We start from the raw sequence: 24,866 nt of genomic DNA on the forward strand, positions 1-24,866 counted from the left end.
CATAAAAATGACAGATAAAACAACTGTTTTCCAACAGAAAATGCATAAACTGTGACCTCCTGATTTCAAAACTGTAGAAAAAGATACAGATTAAGTTGAATTAATTAAAACAGATGAAGGACTCCACTTTTAGCATAAAAAGCTTACCTCTATTCCTTTTTAATGTTTAATTCATGCTACCCGTTTTTCCATTTACATTCAAATACTAATGCAGGAACAGTCAGTCATCTGCAACAAATAACATTCAATGCAGCTTAATGTTCAAAAGAGATTACGCATGTAGACATCATAATAAAACTCATAAAAACTTGATTATGATTCACAGAAACGTAGTAATATTTCAACAACGTCTCAGATTCAAAGCATAAGCCAGATGGTTTTGTGACTCAGCATTAACTGACATCACTCAGCCTTCTGAAGAATCTCCCCCAACACATGGACTTCAGACAGTCTTCTTGTTAACCCACTATTCTATATTTAGACTTCTGAACCCCCAAAAAAGAAAATAAGACATGGATGTAAGAGAGAACACGCCTTCATATAAAACTCTGGCTCTGTCATCAAAAGAAACAGCATTAGAGAAAGTTCCATAGTGTCAGCCAAGTCCACTGACCCCTTTAAAGGCGTTGAAAAAAAGAGAGAGAGAGAAATGGCTTTTTGGCATCAATTACGTGATTGAATTTTTATCAAATATAAATCACACAACAGCAATGTGCAAAAGAAACAACATCTTATGTGACATTAATCAGGTCAGTATGCTCTGTGTTTGGGCTTCTTAAGAGTAAATAGTTCTTTGATAGTCTATGAGGCTGCGTTACTCAGTGCAGCGCTCTGGGCCAAGTGTTTGAAGCCCCTATAAAGCAGGCGGCTGTGTGAAACAGATGATCAACTCAATAACAGAGGAAAGAGAATGAAGCAGAATAAAGAGAAACAGTTGTTAGACCTTAAAAATGACTGTGAGAAAAAGTAAAGACATACAGTGTCATTGTTAACTAAAACTAAAATACAGAATGTCACAGAATTTGCCAAATTTTGGTTGAGTAAATCAAAACTAGGTCAGTACATTGAACCCATCTATAAATATTAAGCTGCAAAAATACTACTGAAATATGAATTCTGCTTGTTTTGTGTCTCTGTGTGAATGAATGGCACAGATTACACACTACACACGCGTGACGCTTGCCGTGTTTTCAGCATCTGCCGCCTTAATATACTGTATGAGTACATGAACACATAAACAATCTCTAGAACTGCTTTGAGAGTCACTTCTTGAGCATTTTACTGTTTCTTGTGAAAAAACAAACCGTTGAACACCGAAACTTCACGAAAAGGGTCTTCACAGCAGCTTGTCAAAATAAGTTTGGTTTAACTTGAAGAAATTGTGACAAAAATATATCACTGAATGTAAATGACCAGTGTTGCCAAGTCTGCAGTTTTCTTTGTTTTACTGCAGGTTGTTTTTAATGCCTGCGGGCTGAAGTGACCCCAATAACATAATATTTTTAAATTATTTTTAAATGAAGGCAATTTTTTAATAGGGGACACCCCTTGAAACACTTTTGGGCTAGTTTTGAGTAGCAATTGGGAGGGTTTTGTTGTGAAAACCTGGCAACGATAGTACTACTACTACTACTACTAATTAAAAAAAATATTAAAACATTATTTAAGGAATATTTACCAGAAAAAATCTTTGCCAGAATTTATTTACCAGAAAAATTTAAATACACTAAAAAAGTATTTTTGAAAAAAAAAAAAAATCATTATATATTTTAAGAGATGTTTTTGATTGTTAAATTTTATTGAAACCATTAAAATGTAATCCAAAAGAAGGAACCCAAAAAAAGGGAAAAAATTAAAAAAAAAAAAAATATATATTTAATAGGGCATTCAAATTTTTTGTTACATTTTTAATAAACTGCTGTTAAATTGTGTACTTTTCACTTCATGATTTCAATTAATTAGACATGCTTTTTGATGAATATTTCTTAATTTAACCCCTAAAATAGAGTCTACAAAATTTAAAATGGAAAAAAATTAACTAACTATAAAATCATAATAAATAAATAAAACTGAAATAACACTATTTTTCATATTTTCTACTGAAACAGTAGGTCATTTTAATACTTTTAACTTTTAGTTTACACTCATGAACCATGATCGTCTACTTGCTATTGCTAATTATTAAAATTCATATTATTACATTATATTACATTGTATTATATTGCATAATAATATTGCATAAAAGCTATATTTAGTAGCTTTAAATTCAATATTACTTAACTTTAAAATCATACAAATAAAAAAAAAAAAACTATAATTAAATTATATAATTAAAAAGCTTAAAAGACCTCACCAATTTCATTAAAAAAAGTTGAAGTGGACAATATTAGCCCATGCAGTTTTAAAATATTATTAAGTATTAAAAATGCCACATAAAAAAAGCTTCATAATCATGATAATTTTATTTTTAAAATCATATTATGATTTTGGGATTCTCATTTTGCATACTATTTAGTATACACTATGCAAATTGGTCCACAGCATACAGTATCCTGCACACTGACATGAAAGAGAGTATTGATGTACAGCTCTAAAGAAACCACAAACCTAGTGCAAAATTATTATGGCATTTCAGCTGCATGATTGATGAAGCTCTAAAACTTGTAGGAATCATCAATATCCACAGTTTGATGTATGAGTCTCTTTGAGTGGGATGCGAGAGTCATTAATTAGTCTTACTGTGGCAATAAGTGGTTTAAATGACACACGGGTGAATGCTAATGCATTCAACTATCTCGACCAAACATCAATTGCTGATCCACCATTTCTCAGGTCACTGAGCAAGGCTAAAGCTAACAAACGGGACAGGAGAGGCACAGATTACTGCCTGACCTCTGACCTCATCAGATGAATGCTCGGACATTTAGATTTCTATTCTAAGATCCCTATTCCCTCAGGAGCCATTCGATAAAACATTAAAGCCCCAACCACCCATTTCTGTGCTGCTAGGCCAATCAAAATGGGTTGTTGACCCAGTTTTAAAAAACCCTACAGCTGAAAGTCATGTAACACATCTATGATTGACAAGCAAAGAGGACTCTGTCCTAAGTCAAACAAAAGCCTGTAGAAAGTGGAACAGTCCAGTCTGTACTCTACTGTTATTAATGATATAAATCTGACGAGAGCACTAAACAGCGCTGTGAGATGCAGTGTGAAGCTCTTGAATTCAGCGAAGACAAACAGGAGAAAAACTGTATGCAATAATACAGTCAGAAAGCTTTTAAATCTACAAATCACTAACTGCACCATGGTATTGTGACAGAAATGTGGGATATTCACTTCGAAATTATTATATTATTTATGTAGACATGCATTTAATGTATATAATTGTTTTTTTTTGTGATGAAGATAAAATGTTTGTGCATCTATACTAAATGTATTTAGAGTACTGTTTATCATACCTAGAAACCATATAGATATGGTTTACCATGGTATTGAGGTGCTATATGTGTGGTTCTAACAGTGCCTATCATGACCAAAATGTATGGCACTATAGAAGACCAATGGTTAATTTTAATCATACTCCAACAGTCAAAATCATTCATTTTCACCACATAAAAAATGAGGTTGTTACAATTTTTACAGATGTTACTGTAGATGTTACATAATTTTACATCTGCATCCTAACTCAAGCTACAGTCCAATATGAGTTTCTAAGAGAGAAAAAAAAGTTACGTTATTAATAGCCTGCGCTAGAAACTGTGCTGAAGATACACGTTATCAAAGTCAGGCAACAAAAACCTGTTCATGATTTGAAACAATATCAATGCAGAAAATTAGTTTCTCTATTAAGATTTTTTCGGTTATGAAAAAATGATTGGGAAAGTGAAAAAAAAATTTTTTAAAACAAGGTGTTTATCAATTTCTGACCATAAAGAGTAGTTTAAAACCACAATTAACCTTATGGTTTCTACAATTTTCATTTGGGAACAAAAATCTGCCCTTAAACTTTTGAAATTTATCGTGATAATTATCTATATCGACCAAGGTAAAAATTTTTGATTAATTTCCATGAATCATTTCAAATTTAAAAATTCGGGTTAATTTTAACTAAATTAATTACTAAGCAATTGATCAACAAATCATTCCTTACTACTCAAAAATGTTCACAAATGTCTTAAGGCGTTTTTCATATATTAAAATATTCTAGTAAAAGGAAATATTGCTATTATATCTAGTAAATATTGCTGTTTATTATAGTATTGTTATATTGGTGCATATAAATAAAAAAAAAAATTATAATATTATGCCTTTAGTGTGAAAAACATGCCTGGATTACTATACATTACAACTGCTGTTCAAAAGTTTACGATCAGTAAGATTTGTAATGTTTTTAAAAAAAGTCTTTTCTGCTCATTAAGGCTGCGTTTATTTGATTAAAATACAGAAAAAAACAGTAATATTGTGAAATATTACTGCAATTTAAAACAGCGATTTTCTTTTTAATATACATTGAAATTATTTATTCCTGTGATTTCAAAGCTAAATTTTCAGCATCATTACTCCAATCTTCTGTGTCACATGATTCACAAGAATTTTTGGATTCTTTGATGAGTAAAAGGTTTATTTAAAATAGAAATCTTTTGTAACAATATACCCTATTGTTCAAAGTTTGGGGTCAGAGTATTTTTTCTTTCCTTTTTCTTTTTAAGAAATTAATACTTTTATTCCACAAGGATGTGTTAAATTGATAAAAAGTGATAGTAAATATTTCTACAGCAGCTGTTTGGGTAAAAAAAAGGGATATTGAATATAGACAAAAAAGACAACAAAAAGTAAAATATTACAATTATTTTAGCTACACTGTCTAGCCCTAATCCGCTCTGTCTTCTCTATAATGTGTTGTCAAATTAAGCCCACTTATATCAGTATGATATCTGAAACCAATACGCTTCTAAAACCAATACGCTTTTGTGGGTTAGATGAAACAAAATGATGTAAAATGGCACCAACAGAAACTCTGACGACATTCAAGCAAAGACAATAAAGTAATTAATGATGGAGTGACTTAATAATCCTGATTGACGCACAAGTTCAATAATTAATTGCAGGAGGGTCACCTTCAGCCTAAATGAGCAGTGTTTATCGTGAGTAATGGCAGGCAGCCTCTCGGCCGACAGACGGACAGCAGGGGAAATACCCTGACTCCACACAACAGTGCGGCAATGACTCCCTTTGCCACCTGGTACAGAAATGCAACCGTGTAACGCATGAACAGTCTGGCAATTGTGCGAGCTATCGCTTTCACAGACAGCGAGAGAGAGATACGTGTCAGATGCAAATGTCAATGGGACGAAGCGCATAGCGACAAATATCCACAAAAATGACATGTGCAAACTCCCTTATGCATGTTATGTATGTATGCATTTCTGCACAAATGCGGTTTAATTTATGGAAGTAATTACAAAACACAGTATGCTTGCATGCCCTTTGGCATTAAAATGATGGCAAAACCCAATTAAAGATTATTAGACCTTAAAAATTAAATGCACAGAACACAATGATAAAATTAATGTACATCATTTGACGATTCATAGTTACCAAAGAAAATACTTCTGATGTTAAAACTGTTGGAAAACATTGAAAAGGTGTTAAAAGACAGGCTGTTGATGTCAAATACAAAAGAACAGCGAGGCAAAAAACTACAAAGACAGTGAGGTGATTATCATCACAAAAGGAAACAGTAAGCTACTCTATTTTGAGCTCTTCATGGCCACACAGCTAATAAAATCACGCTTATGACCGATTGACGACTTCCTTTATGAACAACGGATGAAGTGTGTTGCATGATGCTTTTCAAATAAAACACAAAGGGATCTAAAATTAAATGAAACTGCGGGAGAAACAGGATTACGGTCGATGTCAGTACGTCTCTCTCTCTTTGTCTTTGCGAGAAGGATGACGTCTTAGGCTGAAACCACAAGGAGGCTGAAAATGAGATCAAACCCATATAAATGATTCAGTTTAGCACACCCAAATGTAATTTGTTCCTCCCTAAACTCCTGTCCGGTGGTAAGTGGGAGAAATAACCTAATAAACGCATCTCAAACACAACCAAAACAATCTGATCATCTGCTTAACAGTCATAGATTTTTAAATGGTTTTCACCAAATACTCTAAACAATGAGCCAGACACTAGGATAAACACAGTCTGTTTGACATATGATAACCTCCTATCTTCAAATAATCAATGCTAATGCTGTAAGGCTGATTAATTTGATAACATTCATTAAATAACTCAGTTTGAAGATCATTTCTGAAAAGAGACTGTACTACATCTACTAAAAGTACCTTAAAAAGTGGTACCTAGGGTCGGTGCCAATAGCCTCTTGGTTAGCACGTTGACCTATAGTGACCCTGGACCACAAAACCAGTCATAAGTGTCATATAGCCATATAGCGCCATTGGGCGACCCGAGTTCGAATCCCGGCTTGTGGAAATTTCCTGATCCCACCCCCTTCTCTCTCCCTCCCACTTTGCTTCCTGTCTATCTACACTGTCTAAAGGCAGTAAAAAAAAAAAAAAGTGGTACCTTGGTACAGTGGTGGCATTACATGGAAATACCATGGTACTTTGTTACATAACTGACCATTTAAGGACTATATAACAATAAAAAATAATTAAATTATCTTTTGAATAAATAATACTATAGTACATGTTCAAAAAACATGGTATTAACACAGTATTTTGTCCAATAAACCACAGTTTCGGTATTGTTTGTGTAAACCAGTAGATGACTGAATATTTAAATGATTAGTTCACTTCCAGCATAAAAATTTCCAGATAATTTACTCACCCCTATGTCATCCAAGATGTTCATGTCTTTGTTTCATGAGAGTTTTTGAGGAAAACATTCCAGGGTATTTCTCCATATAGTGGACTCAGTGGGGACCAATGGGTTGAAGGTCCAAATTGCACTTTTAATGCAGCTTCAACGGGCTCTACACGATCCCAGCCGAAGAATAACGGTCTTTTCTAGCAAAAAGATCAGTCATTTTCTAAAAAAATAAAAATGTACATACTTTTTAACCACAAATGCTAGTCTCGCACTAGCTGGACTTCACGTATTATGTAATCACTTTGGAAAGGTCACGTGATGTAGACGAAAGTACCGACCTGGTGTTTACAAAGCGCACATAACCTTTCCAACGTGATTACGCAATGCGTGAAATTGTAGACGTGCATCGCACAGCTAGTGCAAGATGAGCATTTGTGGTTAAAAAGTAGATACGTTTTTGTTTTTTTTAGAAAATGACCAATCGTTTTGCTAGATAAGACCCTTATTCCACAGCTGGAACTGTGTAGAGCCCTTTGAAGCTGCACTGAAACTGCAGTTTGGACCTTCAACCCATTGACTCCCACTGAAATCCACTATATGGAGAAAAAACCTGGAATGTTTTTCTCAAAAACCTTAATTTCTTTTCAACTGAAGAAAGAAAGACATGAACATCTTGGATAACATGGGGGTGATTATCAGGATTTTTCTATTCCTGAAGTGAAATACTGTAATCCTTTAATTTCTTAACTATAGTAATTCATGGAATGTACCTGCAACTTTTAGGTTAAACTACACAGTCTAATTTGAAGGAAGCAGCTTTGAAACACACAACAAGTACGACTCTAGCCAAGACCTACTGCTGAAAACACTGCTGAAGACATCAACTACAACCCCCAATGATGTCATTTCCTTCCATTTGCCAGACTCATTCTAGGGAAAGTCTCATTTACTGGTTGTTGCTATTCTAGAGAAAAAGGGTAAACGAGAAGAAAAAAAAAAAGCAAAGGAAAGGTCTTTGGTATTAATTCAACCCCCTTTGCCCACATATGTTTCTGTTTTAAGCTGATCCCATTGCGTGACTGCCTCTGCCTAACGCTGGCACAGACTTCCCCATGCGCTGCCTAATCGAACAATCAAGGCAGAGTCTGTGCTGACATTCGTTTTATCTCAGAATGCCTTTATGGAGAGAAGTCGCTGTTATTTTAGGTGGTTCCTCTTATATTATATTTACAACACGCAGTACTGTGTACTACATCCTTCAGCCAGACAACAGTCTTGTTTGTAGTCTGTACGTCTGCATATTTGTGACTCTGGATCACAAAACCAGTCTTAAATTGCACAGGTATATTTGTAGCAATAGCCAAAAATACATTGTATGGGTCAAAATTATCGATTTTTCTTTTATACCAAAAATCATTATGATATTAAGTAAAGATCATGTTCTAAGAAGATATTTTGTTAATTTTCTTACCGTAAATATATCAAAACCTAATTTTTGATTACAATATGCATTGCTAAGAACTTCATTTCAACAACTTTAAAGGCGATTTTCTCAGTATTTTGATTTTTTTGCACCCTCAGATTCCATATTTTCAAACAGTTGCAATCTTAACAAACCATACATCACACTTATTAATTCAGCTTTCAGATGATGTATAAATCTCAATTTCCAAAAATTTACCCTATTGACTGGTTTTGTGGTCCAGGGTCAGATTTTCGTAATCTAACAAACTCAATTTAAGCTGAAAATAACACCAATTAGAAATCAGATATTATATCCCAGTTTTAAAAGGAATATTTCTAAAAATATACAGTCCTTTATTGTTTACTCATGTTGAAAAGCTGTATGATTTTTAATCAGAAACGCAATGTTTTGCAGAATGTACTGGCTGCTTTTTCTCTCTTTTGCTCACCAAGGCTGCATTTATTTGATAAAAAATACAGCAAAAAATGGTAATATTTTAAAATACTATTACAATTTAAAAGAAGTTATTTCTATCTGAACATATATTAAAATTTAATTTATTTCTGTGACAGCAAATCAGAATTTTCAGCAGCATTACTGAAGTCTTCAGTGTCACATGATTCTTCAGAAATCATTCTAATATGCTGATCTGTTGCTCAAGCAACTTTTTTTTTAATGATTTTTATGTTGAAAACAGTTGTGCTACTTAATATTTTTGTGGAAACCATGAAACAGGAATCTTCTGTCACATTATAAATACATCTCCTGCCACTTTTATCAATGTAATGCATCCCTGCTGAATAATATAGGTGATTCCTTTCCTTAAAAAACATTTAAATGAAAAAAGAGCAATGTGAGAGTGATGTGAGGGATAGAATTGGCCCCTCTGACACTGAACAGAGCTCTGTTGTTTGTCTTATCAGCGGCTAAGTGCTCGGGACGACTGAAATTTCCCACGTACAGCCATAGATTAAACTACTAGAGTACAGACAGAAAATAATGAGCAGGAACAGCATAAACATAGCACACCAGTGGCTTCCCTCATGTCACGAACAGTCTTGTTATTGTAAGCGTAAGCCTGAGACAATTTTCCAAAGCGAAAAAAGTACTAATAGTCATAGTCACCTGAATTTTAATAGCCTAACATCTGGTTGAGAAGCTGACTGTTTTGAATAAAATCAGACTGGAACGTGTTACCTAACATACAGGCACACAGGGAGAGCAGAGTCATGTCAGGCGAAACACTGTTTCTCCGATGGTTTCCATTGATTAGACTGAGGTCATGTCTGCTGATGGTCACCATAAGTGCTGGAGTCCATCTCTCCCGCACGGCATTAGGCAAAACTGAGAATTTAAGAACTGGCTCCCTTTCAATTCATGATTAACCCTCCGGTTGTGTTCGGGTCAAATTGACCCGGAAAAGATTTTCTTTTTCCCGAAAATACTAGTTAATGTTATCGCATTGGACTCAAAGTTACTGACTTTGTTCACAGAGGGTATAAATACTTCTCAGAATTTTTTTCAGAATTTTTATTTCACCTAGTCACACTTGTGATGTTCCCGAACTCCAAACAACAGCTTTAAATCTCTCAATATGCTATATTATCACTAAAGATTGGATTCATTGAACTTGTTCTCTTTCATTCAGGACAGGTTTTGTGTTTCTATTTGCATCCGATTAATCGTAGGCCTCATTTTTCTGAGAGAAGGCATCTAATTTTTTTGAGTGAAAAAATATTTTTTATGAATAATTAAAAGCTCTATATATTTGTTTATGCTCATGAGGCTGCTTTAGAGAGCGCTGTCTTGTAGTGTTGCCATGTCCTCATATTTACAAATGCTTTTAGGTATGTTATTTGGTCTTAGCTCATAAAGCTAGGCACTTTATGGAGCTATTAAAGTGGTCTGTTGTAGATATGAGATATGTGATTTTTTTGGTGTTATAAAACAAAGCATTTGGGTGGGTTTTTTTCTATGAAGATCTGGCAACACTGACACTTTACCACAGGGCTCGTGAGCGCAGCTAGCCCTGTGTCAAAAACTGCTAAGATTAAGACTTCTGTTATTTTCTGGCGTCACATACAGATGAGGAACATTTCTGATGCGCGTTTAAATACGAACAACTAGTTGTTCAATTCAGTTTTGTACACACACCGCATAGAATTTCTAAAAATGTGGTTGCCACTACCTGTATTTTTCGAGAGTTAACGCGGTTGTCGAATGTGGTTGTCACTCCCGTATTTTAGTGAATTATGTGTGTACAGAACGCAGTTAAGGAGTAAAAGGTGAACTGACAACCGAATTTAGCTGCAGTGTGTACGTGGACAAACTAACAGCGTTAATAGGAAGTTTAATTTAAAACAGTAAGTAAAAAACTCACACACTTAGAAATAACCACTTTGTTAAGTCAAAATAAAACTTAAAATGGCATGAAAATATGATCTGTGTGAGGTTTTAGTGAGTAATCAGCTTGGTGAAATTTAAAGTAAATCTCTGCATCTCTGACCGATATTTACAGAGCTTGAGACTGATGATTTGAAATTTTTTCAAAAATAGTCAGAAATTAGCAATTAAAAAAAATAGACGACCAGAAGTTCACAAGTAAAATATATTGTTTAAATTGTTACTAAGTTATATGAATGTAAAATGCTTAAAAACACTAATTAATGAGATTCATACTTGGCTTTAATAAACAGAATAATGATTACATTGTTAATGTAAAAATATATAACAGATTTCTTTTTCTTTTTCTGATAGTGTAATGTTTATTTAACCAAGAAAATGTGACTGGGACATGAATTTACATTTACAATACGGATACTTTTCTTACAAAAAACAAAAAACCATCAATTCACTTCAGAAGGCCTTTATTAACCCTCCAGAGCAGCGTGGAGTACTTTTTATGATGGATAGATGCACTTTACCGGACTTTAATATCTCAACAGCCATTCACTGCCATTATAAAGCTTGGAAGAGCCAGGATATTTTTTTATATAACTCAGATTGTATTTGTCTGAAAGAAGAAAGTCATATAAACACAGGATGGCTTGAGGGTGAGTAAATCATGGGGTAACTGTCATTTTTGGGTGAACTATCACTTTAAATGTGACTGGGACATGAATTTACATTTGATTTACATTTGACAAAAAAAAAGAAAACTCATTTTAGAACACCATGGAACACCTGTTAAATTTAAATTTGAATTAAAAATGGAATTGTCAGGCACTGTCAAATCAATTCTGAATGGTTCACAACCTCGTTCCCATGTGCTAACACACTCGAGACAAAGAGCTGAACTTGAGAGAAAACTGGGTGCAGAAAGTCTCCGACTGCGAGAGAGATGAGAACGAGAAAAAAACCTCAGAGCGACTGAGACAGGGGAGGGGATGTAATGAGGAAGGTGGGGACACACTTTAACTCCTAACATTGGGATGGTCTCCAGAGAAGCAGACTTTTCCATAGCTGGCGTATTGTGTAATTCACTGGAGGACGCTCAAGTTCCCTACACGTTCCCCCCCTACTCCCTCAGCCTTCTTCGAAAGACAGGAAAGCCAGGCCTGTAACTAGAGAGGCCCTGAAGACTGTGTCACTACGAGGGCTTCGTGCTCAGGGCTGGTCTGAACTTACAGCGTAAACTTCTGGACCCTTCGACTACAAAGCGTCCAGACTCCTGTAAAAAAAGAAGAGAGAAAGACACACCTCTCACACTGAAACTCCAACAGGCGAGAGCTTTTGACAACCTCTGTAAAACATGGTGCAAATCTGATGAAAGGATGAGAATGATGCTTTTACGGTGTTACTGTTACTAGTATTTAACAGCCTTGGTGCACATAAAAGACTTCTTTCAAAAACGTTGAAACAGATTTAATTACTCCAAACTTTTTGTAGTACATGAGGTTTTTCAATACTCAACAATCCCATGAATTCCAACAGCTTTCTGAAATGTCTATTTTATTAAATTTTACATTGATGAATTAACTCCTCATAAACCCCTGCTGTGCTCAGATGTAACCATCTGTTCAGAGTGAGATGGTCCAGACGTGTGCTGAACCGTACAGATATGTGAGCCCGATGCAATATGGGCATCCATGTCAGCCTTCTGTCAGGCTGTCACAGTTACCTCAACCACAGAATTAGACCACACTAGTGAATTATCATGGCAATGTGGGTGAATTTACCACATAGATCTTCTTCTAATGGACTACATTTATTGCACTGATTTTATTGAGTAATAAAAACCAGAAATTATACTAATCACACTATATAAATAACAAAAGGCTGCATTCCGAACAAAGACGATGAAATGAGATGAATGAAGTATCAGTATATAGATCTGTAGTGGAGGTCACAGTTGAATGGGTGGTCTAAAACAGCCCGAATGACACGAGCCCAGCGCTATCTCAGCTTCCCAGACCTCCATTCACTCAGTTCCTTTGACTAAAAACTAAAATAGAGCCCTCTTATCTTTGAGTGTCACTTCAAATGAGCGCTCCACAGAACAAACGCTGGGAAATAAGTGTTGACCACAAGTCTAGGCTTTTATACACATACAAAAAAGGTGCCATGCCTGGTTATTTAAAGGGATAGTACACCTAAAAATGAAAATTACCACATTATTCAGCCTCAAACCATTCTAGGCGTACATGACTTCATCTTCGAATTACATTAAAAGGAGACGTTCACTTTCATAACAAAAATTTACACAATTTACTCACCGCCTTGTCATTCAAGATGTCCATGTCTTTCTTCAGTCGTAAAGAAATTATGTTTTTTGAGGAAAACATTTCAGGATTTTTCTCCATATAGTGGACTTCTATGGTGCCCCAGAGTTTGAATTTCCAAAAATGCAGCTTCAAAGAGCTCTGAATGATTTGACTGCAAAGTGAACATGCAAAGAAGATCAAATGCCCTTTACAAAAAGGTAAAACAGCAATGTAGGATGATTTTGAAATGAAATGGGAGTTTTTCAACATACCCTAACTCTTGTAATGAGAAGTCCACTTCCGAAACAAAGATTCACAAAGATTCACATATAATGTACTCACCCCCTTGTCATCCAAGGAAGAAGACCCTTCTTCCTCGGCTGGGATTGTTTACAACTGCATTTGGGATTGTTTGAAGCCGCATTTTGGAAGTTCAAAATTGGGGCACCATAGCAGTCCATTATATGGAGAAAAATCCTGAAATGTTTTCTGTAAAAAACATCATTTCTTTACGACTGAAGAAAAAAGACATAAACATCTTGAATGACAAGGGGGTGAGTACATTATATGTGAATCTTTGTTTTGGAAGTGGACTTCTCCTTGAGAATACACAGAGTACATGCAGAGCTAGACAAGACAAGCATTTGAGGTTAAAAAGTATAGAAACTGACAATTTTTTTAGAAAATAACCAATCGTTTCGCTCAATAAGACCCTTATTCCTCGGCAATACAATACAAACTCGGGGGCACTAGAGATGTCAACTGTATGGAGAGAAATCCTGAAATATTTTCCTAAAAAAAAAAAATGATTTAATAAAAACGACTGAAGAAAGAAAAACATGACGATCTTGGATGAGGGGGTGAGTAAATTATCTGTAAATTATCTTTTGTTATGGAAGTTTACTTTTGCTTTAAAAAAATGTCCTGGCTCTTCCGAACTTTATAATGGCAGTGAATGGCTGTTGAGATCCAATGAAGTGCATCCATCCATCATAAAAAGTACTCCATACTGATCCAGGGGGTTAATAAAGGCCTTCTGAAGCAAATCAATGTGTTTGTGTGAGAAAAATATCCATATTTAAACTTTTATAAACTGTAATGTCTAGCTAACTGTCGTATGCATGTTCACGAGAGAGTGGATTTCAAAATCTCAACACCCATTCACTGCCATTACAAAGCGGCTCAGCGCCAAGTCATGATCTGTCCTTTGTTTTGTTGAAATTCAAAATTACTTAAAGCTGTTCACATATAAATGTACTTCCAAACAAATAAAAGACACAAGACGTGTCCTTAAAAAAACGAAACTAATGCGTGGGACACCAAACAAAACAACTGCTTTTTTTTTTCTTCATGACAGACATCATCTTTAATTTTTCTTACACTCTGCTGGCTGAAGCCGGGTAGCCTGTCAAGATCGCGTGCTAGAAACAAACACTAAAAACTTGCTAGGCGTGAGTGCCTAAAGACCATAAAATGAGAAGAACTGTTCTATGAATGTAAAATCTATGGGACTGTGGAAAACTACCTTGTTAAAGGGGTTTTTACCCCTAAAAAAGGCCAAATTACTTGCAGATGTCTTAGAACAATGGTGCAGAAACACTGCAATGCACACTTTCACTCCAATGAGGACAAATTGTTTTCATTACAACTAATTAACATGAAAGAAAGTATGTAAACAAACAGTAAAAGTCAGAAAAATTGGATTTACAGGAGGCTAACTAAGCACAAAACCATAAAGCGAAAATAACATCTTTTGTTTACGAAAGTTTTTGTCTTAAGCAGTGACGAATGTGATAAGCGATGCCCAACGAGGTATGACAAGTCTTAAATTTCATTTGTCCAAAATCCCACTTCATATGAGTGCATATTAAACATTAATTTTTTCTAAATGGCTATGATTTGGCTATACAGTAGTCAACATTTGAAGTGGATCAAAAAAGTTAATCAAAGTTGTCCTAAGACAAGAACAGGTATTTGATCCACTTCAAATGTTGACTACTGTATGCAAGTTACATTTCAATGGACATAAGCATTCCTCGGCTACAATCATTCCTTATGGTGAAAGCCAAACTAGTATCCTCCAAACACACACAGACTCCTCCTCAGCAATGCATGGGTTCACCATCAAAGAAGCTGGTATCCAACCGTCCCGGTTTCTCAATGGGACTTTGTTCACTTGTCCAGCAGCCTGTGGCCTCAGCATCCAGCTCCTGTGGCTTTTGATAGGCCCGGCGTATTGATCTGTTCCCAGTCCCAGAGGCGATGAATAATGAATGCACTCATTGTCATCCATCACAGGTCAGGTTTCATTTGTAAAAGAGGCAACACTGGTAATTAGCCAAGAGTTTTGCGCTGAGCTCCACACAATCCCAAAACTCAGGGATTCAGGAGGTTCTGACGCCGGGTGTGAATTCTGTGAAAGAGCTTTTCATTTACAAGAATAATAAGTAGGGCTACACCTGTGTGATTGTGAGTCCAAGAGTGCTCTCATCTCTGCCTGAAGGACATCTTTATATACAGTTGCCACTGCTGATAAAAAACCCCCACAAGGATTCTTTCAAAATCATATACAAAAGTGCTTATTTACAGTAGATTGCCCACAACAGTTGGGTTCTGGACGTAAAATCTTATTTTCATTTATGCATGAAGCTTTAAATGAGCTCCAAAATTGTTAACTGTTAAACAAACACAAGTTTCTCTCAGTGAAGAACTACATTACCCACAATCCTGATGCAGGCAGTGCCTTGCATCCACCAATTAGAGGAGTTGCTGTTACTATATAAACGAGAACCAACCACACCAAAACACAGTAAACGCTTACTCTCAAAAAGCATTGCAAATGATGTAACCACATCACGTCATATTTCAATTATTGTACACTACTCTTCAAAAGTTTGAAGTCAGTAAGACATATTTTTCAGTTTGCTATTTCTATTTGTAATAACTGCTGTTTTAAAATCAGAGTTTCCACGACCATTAAGCAGCACAACCGTTTTAACACTGATAATAAGAAATATTTCTTCAGCAGCTAGTCAGCATATCAGAATGATTTCTCAAGGATCATTTGACACTGAAGACTGGAGTAATGATGCTGAAAATTCAGCTTTGCCCTGACAGGAATAAATTGCATTTAAATTATATTCGAATAGAAAACAGGGGCTTTCCGTGTCAAATCAACTAAATTTCAAAAATGTCCCTGGCTCAAATTTTTGATTTTGCTAATATTTTTTCTGAGGAAAGCTAGACATGTATAGTGATGAAAGCCAAAATATTAAATGTCATGGATAAATTTATGGATGTCATGGACTCAAACAGGTATGGTCTACACTGTAAAAAATAAAAAACACAATTTGTTGAGTCAGCTTAAAATAATTTGTTACCCTGCTGCCTTAAAATGTTAAGTTCAGTCAACTAAAATAAGTTTAGTCAACTTGAAATGTTAAGCTGTACTAACAACTTAGATATTTGTGTTTGCTGAACTTAACAAATGGGTAACCCAGCTGCCTTAAAATTTTAAGTTGATTCAACTCAAATATCTAAGTTTTCACTTAGTATAATTTAACATGAATAAACTGTTTTTGAGTTGACTGAACTTAAAATTTTAAGGCAGCCAGGTTACAAATTATTTTAATTTGACTCAACAAATTGTTTTTTTACAGTGTATGCAATTGTTTTGATAGAGGGAAACAAGATATCATTTTAATTTCAGCATTATTCCTTCTTCAGACATTGATTGTTCTTTAAATAAAATAAGTATCAGCTGTATACAAAGTGACCAACATTTGGTTTTCAACTACTGAAAATAGGCAACATTCCACAATCTGGACATGGAGCTTCATTGAGATCCCCATATCTCTGGGACTGAATGATGTAGGGCCTTGAAAATTAAGATTATAAAAGAAAAGTTTTTGAGAACTTATTAAGAACTAGAATCTACAATCATATTGCAATATCTTTATTATTTCTTGAGTTATGGGCACAAAAACTTTGGAAAAATAATATTTATGGTACTCAGGTATGTTCAACACAGTTTTCTTGATGGAAAGAAATGAGATACATCTCTAGTTTCAAAACTGTTCTTTAGACATTCCTTTTTAAAAGTAATGTAGTATCATATTTTTTCAAAATGTCCCACATTTGGTTTTCGACCACTGAAAATGTGTACATTTTAATGATTTACTCCTGGAGCCATATTGAAATTTCAATATCTCTGGAACCGAATCTCATAGGGCATTAAAAATAAAGACACCAAAAGGAAGGTTTGTTAAGACCCAATATCTAAAAGGGCATTAAGATATTGTTAATACTTCTTGAGTTACAGGCATGCAAGCTTTGGAGAAAAGTGCAGTTTTTCCATTTTCGAATGGTCACCACTGGCAAATAATGTGGTAATGTAAAGTCAACAGATTTTACTAATAGATCTACCAACCTCTGTAAAAATAAGATGGTGCCATCTTTCTAAAGTTTTTTTTGTAACCCCCTGTAACTTGACTCTAAGTAGCAAAATCAAAAATTTGAGCCGGGGACCTCTGATTGATTTGACATGGAATATCCCAATAATATTTTACAATATTACTCTTTTTACTGTACTTTTAATTAACTCCCGCAGCTTAGGTGAGCCTAAGGGACTTCTTTTATTTCTAAAAATCAATAGTTTTATAGTGTACTATTTATTATGCATACTGTAGTTCTTTGTCCCCAAAATCTCCTTTTACTCTACTTTTGTGCTTCAAAACGATGTTTGTAATGTTGTGATCGCGGGATGGTTTTGTTGAAGATGCCTTGCATCATACTTCTAAACAAACTTCTGGAACCAAGACTGCTGGAAAAAGTGGGCAGACCCTGTTGCACTCTACTGGGATGCATTGATTTGGACCACTTGAGTTACTTATTACATAACTAATTAATTAATGCTTGTTTCACATTAAGTCTTCTGCCTGTTTTAACAGCTTAATGGGCTTGAGCAAACATCTGCCATGGGGAAAGCAGGGCCACATGGATCCATGCAGCCCAGTGAATCAGCTCAGTGTTCAGAAATCAGAAACATTAGTGGAGAGTCTTGTCCTTAGCCATAAAAATTAAAATTCAGTGTATAACTTATCTTTTTGTGCTACAGACATGAATAACACCTCAAATCAATGTAGCCTGTTGAGGAGTAGTGTGCTATTACCTCTCTAAGCAATCAGACCTGCAATTTTTGCCTGGCAGGTAATAAAACAGGTGAAAAAATCTCCCCGAGATTTACTTTGAAGGGTTTTCAAAGCCATATGTAGGAACTAGAGTATTTGGTAATGGGCTCATTTGACCTTATAACCACCCAGAACACTCTTAAATGGATAGTTCACCCAAAAATGAAAATTACCCCATGATTTACTCGCCCTCAATCCATCCTAGATGTATGACGCCACTCTCTCATGAATGCACATTAGCAGAAGCTAGAGATTATGGTTTATAAAGTTTTAAATATGGATATTTTTCTAACAAAAATGCATTGATTTGCTTCACGAGGCTTTTATTAACCCCCCAAAGCCATGTGGAGCACTTTTTATGATGGATGGATGCACTTCATTGGACTTCAAAATCTCAACACCCATTCACTGCCATTATAAAGCTTGGAAGAGCCAGGACATGTTTTAATATAACTCTGATTGTATTTGTGTGAAAGAAGAAAGTCATATACATCTAGGATGGGTTGAGGATGAATAAATCATGTGGTAATTTTTATTTTTATGTGAACTATCCCTTTAAAACCACTCAAAACAAATTAGAAATTGCAAAGCAATGACCATTCAAAAACACACGTATCTTAGCGAAGTGTTTTGTACTTGTACACTCTTAAAACTAAAGGTTATAAAAGGGTGTTTTACAGTAATGCCATAGAAGAACCATTTTTGGTTTCCCAAGAAACAGTTACTAAAAGAACCATTTTGAAGAACATTTCAAAAATCTAAAGAACCTTTTCTGCATTTGAAAGGTTCCATGGATGTTCAAGGTTCTTCATAGAACCATCGATGCCAATAAAGAACCATTATTTTTAGGAGTGATAGCAGAAACTGTGCAGAATATAGAGCACTATGAAATCAGTTTATTTCCCCCCATATTCTATCTTATTTATTTATTTGCATTTAAATGTTTCTGGATTCTGTTTTATCTTGTTTTAATTTATCTGGGTTCTGCTTTAATAGTTACATTTAATTTTAGTAATCAAAAAATATGTCTAAACAACTTAAATCTTATACAATGTAACAAACTATTTATTACAATTTTATTACATTTTTAGTAATCTATTAAATCTGTTTGTTTTTTCCCCGCTCACAAATCCTTTTTTTTTTTTTTTTTCCCCTGTGGTTTCCATTTTAATTTTCTGGATTCCATTTTAATAGTTTAATTAACTTTTAGCTAATCAACTGAATTCTGTGCACTGTTCCATTTTTATGACTAGATCCAGTGATTCTGTCCAAGTTTTTTCGCATTGTGGAAATCATAGGACCCTAAGGATAAGAAAGCTTAATACTAAAAAAAAAAAATGACTTAAATTTTTTTCACTGCCACATATTCACACACTCAGTTCTGTTACTGTCAGTCTACTCGTTCAGAAACACCCAGCTTTCAAGGTTAAATTCTGTACATCCACATCATTCAGATGCCAGTCAAAGCAACAGTCGAGGCTGTGAAAACTATGCCAAGAAAAGCTGCCTTAGAGAGAGCTGGGAATTCAACCACAATTTATAATTTGTATCCACACAAACTCTCTGTCCTCAGAACACCTTATTGATGTACCCTCCTAAATGGTTAGGCGAAGTTTAATGGCTCCGCCCACCACTCCTTCTGCTCTAAACCAGCAACATGTGCGCAGAATACGAGATGCTCACAGTCAGCTCTTCACAGATCTGTTTAATGCTTTTGATGTTAATTATGTCTAGCCTCTCCCATCATTATGTAGTGGGAAAAACTGTCTGACCTACATCACACTGCCAAGATGAAGTACAAAATTGCAAAGCAATTTCAAAATGCATGGAGTCAGACTAAAACAGTTATGAGCTAGCAGATGACAGAACCATTTGAGCTGCTAAGCTGTAGTAATTGTATTGTGCTTGATATAAGAGACTCTTCCCTCAAAACTGGCCGCATGCATAATTACATAGAAAGTTCAATAACTCAGGGAATTTTTTTTTTTTCTGGACAAAAATAAGATTTTCTACCTATATGTTTACCTAGGTGCTGGCCCAAAATAACCCTGTTCTCATGCTCTCTATCGTTCCCTTGCCTTCAAGGGTTTCCTACGTCAGGCTTTCTCAGATCACAAGAAGAAGGATTCTGTCTCTGTTTCAGAGAAGCCACAGAACTGACAAGATCCTTTCAGGTTCTGAATGTGACAGAACAAGACTGAATAAATTGTCACAACAGACTGGCCCAGTTGGTTTTATGACATGTTTCGATGGATTTCAATATGAGATGTCATAATGACATGGCCCTGTTTTAAAGGGATAGCTCATGCAAAAAAATATTTTCTCACCTCATGCCATTTTCGTGACTTTTTCTTCTTTGGTACATAAAAAAAGACATTTTGAGAAATGTTTCTCAATTCATTCCAAAGTTCATCAAAATATCTTTTGTGCTCCTCAACAGAAAGTCACGAGGGTGAATAAATTATGACAGAACTTTGATTTTATGCTGAACTAAATAAACACAGTTTCACATCATTTCTTTAATACAGCTTGCGATGTGCTGAAATGGATATTAATGGACTGTCAACACTGTGCAACTCACTCAATTTTAAGCTGCTAATATCTTGATTTTAACCATGAACAGACAAGCAGTAGATTACTCAAGTTTACTCTGACAGCTGATGTACAAGACACTTCTTTTAATGAATGATCGACACAATGAAAGAGAAACTTCACCATAAGTCTTCAGTTTGCACTTGGGACTCGGGATTTCGAAGTGCAAATGAATCTAAGCTAAGCTAAAGAATCTTTCTAAGAAACAAAAAAAGCATTTTGCAGCATGATTTTTTTCAGTAGCCTATTTTTCTTCTTATTCTGTCTTCACAGAACATAAGTTCTCAACATAGTACTCAATATACAGGCAAGACCAGTCAGTGTGCTCAATTTGTAAGTTACCCTAAATTATTACTGGGTAACACTTTATTTTAAGGTGTCATTGTTACACGTTACATGTACTTACTGTTATAATAACAATTAATTATGCATAACTGCATGCAAGTAACCCTAAGCCAGACCCTAATCACATGTGACCACAGACTACAAAACCAGTCTTAAGCAGCATGGGTATATTTGTAGCAATAGCCAAAAATAGCCAAAAAAGATTTTTCTTTTATGCCTAAAATCATCAGGATGTTAAATAAACATCATGTTCCATGAAAGTATTTTGTAAATTATTTACTGTAAATATATCTTTATGTAATATGCATTGCTAAGAACTTCATTTGGACAGCTTTAAAGGCAATTTTCTCAATATCTTGATTTTTTGCACCCTCTGATTTCATAATTCAAATAGTTGTATCTCAGCCAAATATTGTCCTATCCTAACAAACCATACATCAATGGCAAGTTTATTAAAATTCACCCTTATGACTGGTTTTGTGGTCACATATAGTAAGTACATGTAGTTAATTAATATTACTCATTCTTAAATGTTTAATTACACTGTAACAAGGACACCTTAAAATAAAGTGTAACCTATTACTGTTATTAAAAATGATATTAATCCAGAACAGCTGTCTATAAGTGTAAGAGATTGCCTGGGTTTCAAGGTAAATCTAAAACCAATGCAGACGAACTTCCACACAAGCAAGAAAAGTAGTCTTAAAAGTTTTTTGTCGTCATGTTGACAAATCGTAGAGGATCTGACATGATTTTAATCTAAAGTGGATATTTTGAAGATAATTTCCAAAAACTTCTGGAGAGACTAGGCTAAGAAATAAGAGTTTAAAAGACTAAAAGATGCCTTCAGCCTTTAAAAAAATGTTTTATTATGCACCTCAGAGATTATATGTGACCCTGGACCACAAAACCAGTCTTAAGTCGCTGGGGTATATTTGTAGCAATAGCCAAAAAATACATTGTATGGGTCAAAATTATAGATTTTTCTTTTATGCCAAAAATCATTAGAAAATTAAGTAAAGATCATGTTCCATGAATATATTTTGTAAATTTCCTACTGTAAATATATCAAAACTTAATTTTTGATTAGTAATATACATTGCAAAGAAGTTAATTTGCACAACTTTAAAGGTGATTTTCCCAATATTTTGATTTTTTTGCACCCTCAGATTCCATATACTGAAATAGTTGTATCTCCAAATATTGTTCTATCCTAACAAACCATACATTGATGGAAAGCTTATTTATTCAGCTTTCAGAAAATTGACACTTATGACTGGTTTTGTGGTCCAGGGTCACATATTTTAAAAGTTGTGAATCTCTCACAGTTGAAAATTCAACTTAAGACCTTAAATATTCACTTGCATTTTGTAAACAAAGACGGAAAAACAATTAAATGGACAAAAAATAAGTCTTGCTCTACAGTCACTGACATGAGGCGAAAAATGTTAAATATGCAAATAATAAAATGCAACTAACTATACAGTACAACATGAAAGCTGAGCCAAAAACTTATGTTGTTTCCAATCAATATTCAATATCTAATCAAGAATAAATGACGTGTGTAGACATAATTTGTAGATTCCGAACACATTCATTTTGAAAAATCACTTGTCATCAAACATTCATTTCACTGAAATATTTTCACTGTCCTCAAAACTTTGGATTGCATTACAGCAGTTTTCCGCAAAAGGCTTAATTCCCGTCATCCTGCCAATAAACTCATCCAGTTACCGGTTGCAAACTGATCACCCACGCCAACCAAAGCAGACAATGACATCACTTACCTGCAGCAGGTGAATCAGCGATCACCATGGAGACGAACATCAGCAGCACGCACGCGGTGACCTGACTACGTCCCTCCATCATTAGACCCTCCATTTAGTGAAACTCATGTTTCGTCCGAGGTGATCCGAGGAGAGATTATCCACGCGTTTAACTAGTCACCGCGAACTGCAGCAGATGAAAACAATACCACTGTTATATAGGTCACATTTTCAGTCCTGGTTTCAGCATGACTTCATGAACACTCCCGTCACCAAATCTAACGATTTAAACATAAACCGAAGAAATTACATCTTGCATAGGACCAAAACCCGAAATTTAAATCGCAGCTGTAGATTTTAACCACTAAAGTGAATTGCCATGCTGACTGAGTAACACTACAAGTGCTAGTGCAGAGCGCGGACCGCACGGATCCTTTGTTCCTTAACTTGTCCGACTCGTTTCCGCGAATCGGTTCTTTTGAACAACTCGCTTCAAAGAACCAACTCAAAGAACGATAGTGATACGTCACGGCGCAATTACGTCATCGCGTGGTTCCAGCAAAGTCATGTGTAGGTATTTACGAATGTTTATTACGTTTTTAATATTAAGCATGTCAACTGTAAAGTCACACTTGTTTGTTGCAGACATGATTCAGTCCTGAACATACTTACAGCAAGTTTTATTTGCATCATTTCTGCTATTCGACTATTAAAGTAACTGTATGTCATGTATTAAATCCTCAATTCACAATTCACTAAATGTTTAATATCAGTTAGCTATTTCTGTTCTGCTATTTATGTGTGAGACTTCCGGTTCATTATCTGAGAAGAATAACAACGTGATGTAAACGATAAAACTGTTTGCGCTACACACCAGTGTGTTTATAATTAAAATAATACATTAAAATAACATGGCAAGACACCAATTTGCTGTATGACGCAGCAAAACGAGTTGTTTTGTTTAGCTAAAAACAGCTGGGCTCGGTTGAGACCGGAAGCCAGACCCATCAAATTTACAAATGACTGTTAATGTTTTTACAGGGAAAAGATGGATATCCGAAAAAGGCGATTCTCTATTTAAAAGAGTAGGCGAACCGCACAGCCGACCGATTCAGGCAGATTCGAGAACGAATCGTCGTGGTTCACGAGATTCATTAAGAAGATTCGGCTCACAAGAACGATTCGTTCAAGATTCGGACATCTCTACTGTGCGTTAACACGCGAACCGAATCTTACCGAGCAAAATCCAAACACTGTTTGCATATATGCTGCTTTAAAAAGACAAAACTCACACGTTGACATGTAAACCTGCTTTAGAATCAACGTAAAGGTTTGTGAACTCCCCTGTGAGCGTTAAAACCCCGGTAAACGCGCGTGTTGAACGCGGATTAGGCTTCTAGTCGGGATTTCCAGTAACGTTAACTGTTCCGTGATGGTTTTGAGAGCAATAGTTTGTAATCTTAGGATTTCGCGTTTTTATTACACCTAGTTTGAATAGCTTTTGCAACTTGGAGGACATACTCTTTCAGATGCCTTTATGCAAAAACGATCGCAGCCAGTCGCCGTCCATATATTTGATTGATTGCTGATGCATTTAACTAGAGTTAACTTGTAGTTGCAAAATATACGTCTACAAACTTAACCCTGCGTCACAATCGGATTTATATCAGTTTATTTCAAAGCAAAGAAAGACTTTTAGCACATGCACAACCTCGAAAAGCAACTCCTTACCTTGAAAGCATACAGTTACAACAATCCAACGTCGATAGCATCCATATTCAGTTTCTGATCACGATTAAAACTTCTGTTTTGCATAACTGCATGACACAACAAGTGATTTTTATCCATAAGTGTCCGGATCCTGTTTGAGCATCACTCACTTTCTCAGATGCAACCACTCTGTGTTCGGGATTGCACTAAATCCTCCCCTGACAGCAGGACTTGGAGTGTCTCGGATGGGCTCTACGG

At 35.2% G+C, this 24,866-nt stretch overlaps 1 protein-coding gene across 2 annotated transcripts in view; it reads right to left on the reverse strand.

Moving 5' to 3' along the window:
• si:ch211-1e14.1 (UPF0606 protein KIAA1549) overlaps nt 1-24,802 on the reverse strand; it is a 62,984-nt gene extending 38,182 nt beyond the window's left edge. For both annotated transcript variants that reach the window (XM_051135569.1, XM_051135568.1), the window contains exons 1-2: nt 24,630-24,802; nt 22,920-23,085 (exon numbers count right to left, since the gene is read on the reverse strand). In XM_051135569.1, the coding sequence (XP_050991526.1) occupies nt 22,920-23,013 (94 nt within the window). In that variant the 5' untranslated portion in view covers nt 23,014-23,085; nt 24,630-24,802. The remainder of the gene's footprint in view (nt 1-22,919; nt 23,086-24,629) is intronic.
• Nucleotides 24,803-24,866: the final 64 nt, after the last annotated feature.

The sequence above is a fragment of the Labeo rohita genome, chromosome 18, assembly GCF_022985175.1.
Source record: "Labeo rohita strain BAU-BD-2019 chromosome 18, IGBB_LRoh.1.0, whole genome shotgun sequence".
Classification (NCBI taxonomy): domain Eukaryota; kingdom Metazoa; phylum Chordata; class Actinopteri; order Cypriniformes; family Cyprinidae; genus Labeo; species Labeo rohita.